Raw genomic sequence first — 5294 nt, forward strand, 5'->3', positions numbered from 1 at the left:
AATACGGGCAAAATCGGATTGGAACCTGTAAGCTGCGCTCGTCCATATAATACTGGAGTACAAATCATAATTTTCTCTAAAATTAATATCTATGTAATAAAATTAATATCATAAACAATGAGGATCATAACAATTGTCAACATTCAGATACAATAATTGTTGCAGGAAATTATTTAGACATCAGTTCAAAATACGCGTCTCGATATGATCATGAGAATACCAAAGTTCCTAGCGATACAGAGGCAAGTGGAACGAGAAGATTGTCATCAAACTTGGTGCTAATCGGGTGAGACTCAACGATTGCACTCACAAGAGACAGGACTAAGAAACCAACCAACATTTTGAAACTTTTTTCAACAAAGCTGAACATCGAAAAATAATACATGTACCTACACATATAACCGAAATTCACCTCATAACCAATATCAAACTATTCATCTAGTATGAACATATCAATAAATCGGTAAAGGCACAAACCGAAAGGTTGGCAAAATGATTACCCGACAGACGCGATGAAACCAGTAGTAGCCATGGCAATGGACCCAGCAAACGATTTGTCTTTATTATAAGGGATCTTCTTTCCAAACCGCCTCCCGATAATGTCAGCAATACCTAGATAAGGAAAAAAAAAGGCTTTTAAGGGGAACATAACCTATAGCATGTTGAAAAGAGAATCTTTTACTGGTTTTGCTTTCTTAAATCCAATGTAACCAGATGACTTTTATATAAGTACAAAACAAAAATTAATATTCATGAAACTTGAAATCTACATAAAAAGGAACTATTATTTGCCTTTTAAAAAATGAAGCAGAAAAAAAAAGGAAAAAAAGCACAAAGAATTAATAAATGTGGTAAGGGTTTAACCCAAGGAAAATGCTTAAATTCCTTTCTAGATCAGTTGGTTAGTTTGTGTTGTTTCTACCTAGAGGACTAGAGTTCGAACCTTCCTTTACCCAAGATTTTATTTTTCGCCCAAGCCACCCATGCTACAAACATTGTCCTCTAAACCAGGTTCATACGGTTCACCGGTCCTGATTCAACCCTACTCGCTTAAGAGCCGCCCGGTTCAACCGTAAACAGTTCAAACATAGAAAACCAGACTGGTGACCAAGCCGGTCCCCGGTTCGATCTGCCGGTACTGATTTCAAAACATTGCTTAAACCGCTAAACACGTGTTCAAACGAATATTTCTTGGTCAAGGTAGTTTTGTGGTCAATGGATCTTCCCTTTAAAAAAGTAAAGAATTGGCTGGTTTTAATTTTCGAGCATGTTACCTGATGCATTTGTTGCGCTAGTGAAAACGAGATCGTTATTGGTGATATGTTTCCATGTTGTGCTGAAATTGCACCTATTTCGCATAATGCGGTCAAACGCAAGATATGCTGTAAGCACGCATTAGGTTTTTTTTCCTTTTTTAAACTGGGTTGACGCTGTAAAAAATACTGATGCTACCAACATTCAATTTTCAAAATTGAATAATCAGTCTTTCAAAATAAGATTAGGTGTTTCAGCTTTAGCAAGTTAACAAGCAGAAAATTAATAATCCGTGTGTGTGTATACACACACACACATGTTTCAGAATTTTAGTATTTTTATAATACAAAGCACATCGCCCACCACGCATAGCGTATGGGATTGTTGGACCACATGCATCGGAGCTCATCACGCAATTTAAAACCAAGACCAAGCCGAATTGGGCAGAGTGGTTAAAATCCCACCGCTTAGTATGTAATTTTGTTTTTCTTCCTGGTTAGGACTTTCTAAAAAAAATCAGGAAGGTATTTGTTTTAATTCAATTGCCTTTAAAAAAAACCAAGATGAATACAGTAGGATATACTACTGGAAACATTCTCCAGCACAAAGATTGCAAATTCCAGCAATGGCAATGGGAGAGGTTCTCCAGTAGATTACACAGCACAAAGTGATTGTAATAGCATAGTACATAGGACCTTTAATAAGCTCCCTGGTGTACGGAAACAACATTAATCAGTCAATCAAGATTTTTTGGTTTATAACTCATTCGGCATTATAAAAAACACCGAAACCTGAAGTCTCCAAATCTGCTCATAGACTTGACGGTAGCCTCGTCTTTGGCAGTTCCAAGTCCTATGAGAAGTACTTTGATTATGTTTACACCAGGAACCAGAGCTGCAAGCGCTGCTCCTTGAATGCCGGAACTAAAGCATAGCTAACATGAGGGAAATACCTAAAATGCCCTTTCCTTTAAGGTAAATAATTACCTGAAGAGAGGCCAGCATAACATAAATCCTAGTCCAAATGTTATATGCAAAAGTTTCCTGTTTAGCTTCTGAAAACAAATTAAAATAAAATCAGATATTTGCTAAGAAATGCATCTATGGACGGGAAAACCTGAAACCCAACATAAATGGGGCGGGTTGGGATTAGGTTAGAAGTTTGTCGTGAGTTTGGGATGGGTTTGGGATTTGTAATATAACGGATAACATTGATCATTTACCTGATTATATACCCGAATTAACTTTTATTATATATTTATTTTGGAGAAATACTTATTGTCAAAACTTGTTTATAAGATAATCATTATCTGTAATCGATTATTTAAATTTAGTCAAAACCAAATAGAAACTAGATGGGTTTCGCAACGGGTATTTTATCAAAACCCGACAGATGGGCTTGGGACAGAAGTCAAGAGAAGTAAACCCGACCCATTGCCTTATACACGGGATTCTATTTTTCAAACAAGCCCAAAATGCATTTGAAATTGAATTATTTGCAATTTTGGGTTCGGAAGTCAACAAAAAGAAGATTGACCGAGTAATAAACCTGCTCAAAAACCCCTCAGTTTCTTGCAAAAAACGAAGCAAAAGGACAGCATAACAGGTGGAGAAAGCCAAAGCGCAAAGATCACCGACCAGGGGAGACCCCGGAAACAGCATTGGTCCAGCTTCACTACCCATGTTTCTCAGTTGGCTCTTAAATTAATGTTTGGAACCTGCTTTCTAATATATATTTTTGTGATACCTAACTAATATTTCATATTTTTATTATGTTGTAGTCAAAATTAGCGAACACCTAGATAAATAAATTACTCTATTCTAATTATTTCTAACTAGTTTTTTTACCTGGCGTAATGCGTCAGGGCAGCTGGCAAATAATCAGCGTGAAATTCGGGCGTCGGTCTAACCCGAGTGTCACTACGGTGGGTCGACACGAATCTGGTCGGTATCGAATACGTTCGTTACAGGATACAAATCATTGGTAAAATTTGAGCGTTAAAACCCAAAAAAATTAATTTGTCAAATTAATATAAAAAACAAAATATTTGAAACGATATTAATTTGGTCGGCAAATCCCGACGGTTCCCAAGTGTTGTCGGTCCTGGGCAATGAGGCAATAACTCGATACAAAATTGGTCGGTTTTGATTACGTGCGTTACGGTACCGGAGCTGAAAAACACAAAAAATATATAAAAATTGTGGACCAATGGCCAATTTGGGGGGTGGGGGGTTAGGTTGGTAAACTTGCGGTTTGGTAAAACTCGAGCGTTATCGATCACGGACATTGCGACGGCGAGTCTGCGTGAATTTGACGGTTTCCATGAGTTTTTGTTATGCTACCGGAACTAAAACAAAAGATGACGTTTGGTCGGTTTCCTTTACGTTCGTTATATTAATCAAACTAAAAACGCAAAAACAAAAAACGAAATCATAGACTAATATGGTGATATATATAATTATGAACTTTGTGGCACCAAAATTCATAATTATATATAATAATAATAGTAATAGTAATCGTAATATATTTTAGTAACCAATATATTTATGTTTGTGTGGTTGTCATTGGTGACTGGCTTCGACTGATTCAAGTTATATATGTTAAGTTTGCTTTTCCCTTAAAAAGAAACTATGGAGCACATGATGTTACTTCGGTTCGGTTGGTATTAGTTAGTTCGTGACCGTAATGACAACCAATCCAAAATAGTAAATGCTTAAAATGGTATAGCCACTTGTTTGGCTTATGATAAAAAAAATTAAAGCATCTAGTCGGTTGGTAAAACATGCGTGGTGCAGCTACGAATTGTTACGAATTCGGTCGGGTTTGGGTTACACCACTGGAACTAAACAAAATGCCCAAAATAAAACAAATTAACATATTAAAAAAAAACAAACAAAACAAAATATGCATATGTTACGACAGTGAACCGACACACTTTTGGCCAGTATAGGGTTACCGCACCGCACCGGAACGAAACAAAACAAATCCAACAACACTCAAATACAACAAATTAACATGTTTAAAACAAAACCCGCGCATTGCGTTTGGCGAACTGATGCGAATTTGGTTGATATTGACGGTAACAAAAATAAAAAAAACGTGTGCTGCGGTGGCGGATTGATCACTCTCATTACTGAAATCTCTCTTTTCTGTTTTGAACCAGAATCTGTAAGCATTGCACTCAAATAATGTGATGCTTGTGGTTATTAGTAGCTGATTTGGGGCATGATAATATACATGTACATATGCAGTTTGACAACAAGCTAACATGTCTAATGTCTTCCTGATGAAATGGGGTTACTAGTTCATCTTGAGGTTTTAGAAGCCAATGACAACAGGTGATCTTCACTCTGACTTATCATTTCATTTACTGCAGCGTACCGTTATTTGTGTGTGATTTTGAACCTTAATCAGTAGTGTTTGATCAAAATCTCAGCAAAAAAGAAATAAATGCTTCAGTTTTCATGTGACAAGGAAGAAACTTTCATAGGATAACCAAGTTGAATTTTATATATTTATTCTGGCAACATCAATGGCAAATATCTTGTCAAAACTGAAAAATAAATAGCCAAAAGGGAATGAGCTGAACAGATCAGACAGGGTGACATACTTTTACTGTGCACCCGGGTTGCAAATAAACTGAACAAACACAAAATGGACATGCTCATGTTTGTTCATTTATCTTTAACCAAACAAAAGATTGAACACGGGTAATTAGACAAACATGGTTTCCTTGTTCAGGTTCATTCGCTAAGAAAATGAGCATTCTCGTGTCCGTTTGTTAATATCATAAGCGAATGATATCCAAACGCAAACAAACGAACATAACCAAACATAGAATAATAAACATAACCGAGCGAATAGATGTTAAATTTAAATGTGATCATCCACCCCGTCGGCCCTAGAAAATTAATAAAACCAGACAAAATTGTATTGGGTCTAAAAAAAATTAACTGGATATATAAACGAATGAACTTAAACACACGTAACTAACAAACATAAATGAACGTAAACAAACAAATATAAACTAGTGTAAATGT

At 36.2% G+C, this 5294-nt stretch overlaps 1 protein-coding gene across 1 annotated transcript; it reads right to left on the minus strand.

The window, feature by feature from the left end:
* Positions 1–204: 204 nt before the first annotated feature.
* On the minus strand, positions 205–2936 carry LOC143614315 (putative phytol kinase 3, chloroplastic). The gene is made up of 6 exons (XM_077087792.1): positions 2850–2936; positions 2241–2341; positions 2046–2177; positions 1848–1963; positions 501–612; positions 205–389 (listed from the first exon to the last, which is right to left on the minus strand). The coding sequence occupies exons 1-6, from the start codon at positions 2934–2936 to the stop codon at positions 209–211; spliced, it is 729 nt and encodes a 242-aa protein (XP_076943907.1). The 3' UTR covers positions 205–208.
* Positions 2937–5294: the final 2358 nt, after the last annotated feature.

The sequence above is a fragment of the Bidens hawaiensis genome, unplaced genomic scaffold, assembly GCF_021521415.1.
Source record: "Bidens hawaiensis isolate Kalapana, Puna unplaced genomic scaffold, B.hawaiensis_p1.1 tig00039600_1, whole genome shotgun sequence".
Lineage (NCBI taxonomy): Eukaryota > Viridiplantae > Streptophyta > Magnoliopsida > Asterales > Asteraceae > Bidens > Bidens hawaiensis.

Bases quoted from the DNA above. Each gene is read 5' to 3' on its own strand.
- LOC143614315 (XM_077087792.1), bottom strand. From the start codon at position 2,936: ATGGGTAGTGAAGCTGGACCAATGCTGTTTCCGGGGTCTCCCCTGGTC. The intron at 2,178-2,240 runs GTAATTATTTAC...GCTATGCTTTAG, and splicing joins TTATGCTGGCCTCTCTTCAG to TTCCGGCATTCAAGGAGCAG. The intron at 390-500 runs GTAATCATTTTG...TTATATGTGTAG, and splicing joins GGTTTCATCGCGTCTGTCGG to GTACATGTATTATTTTTCGA.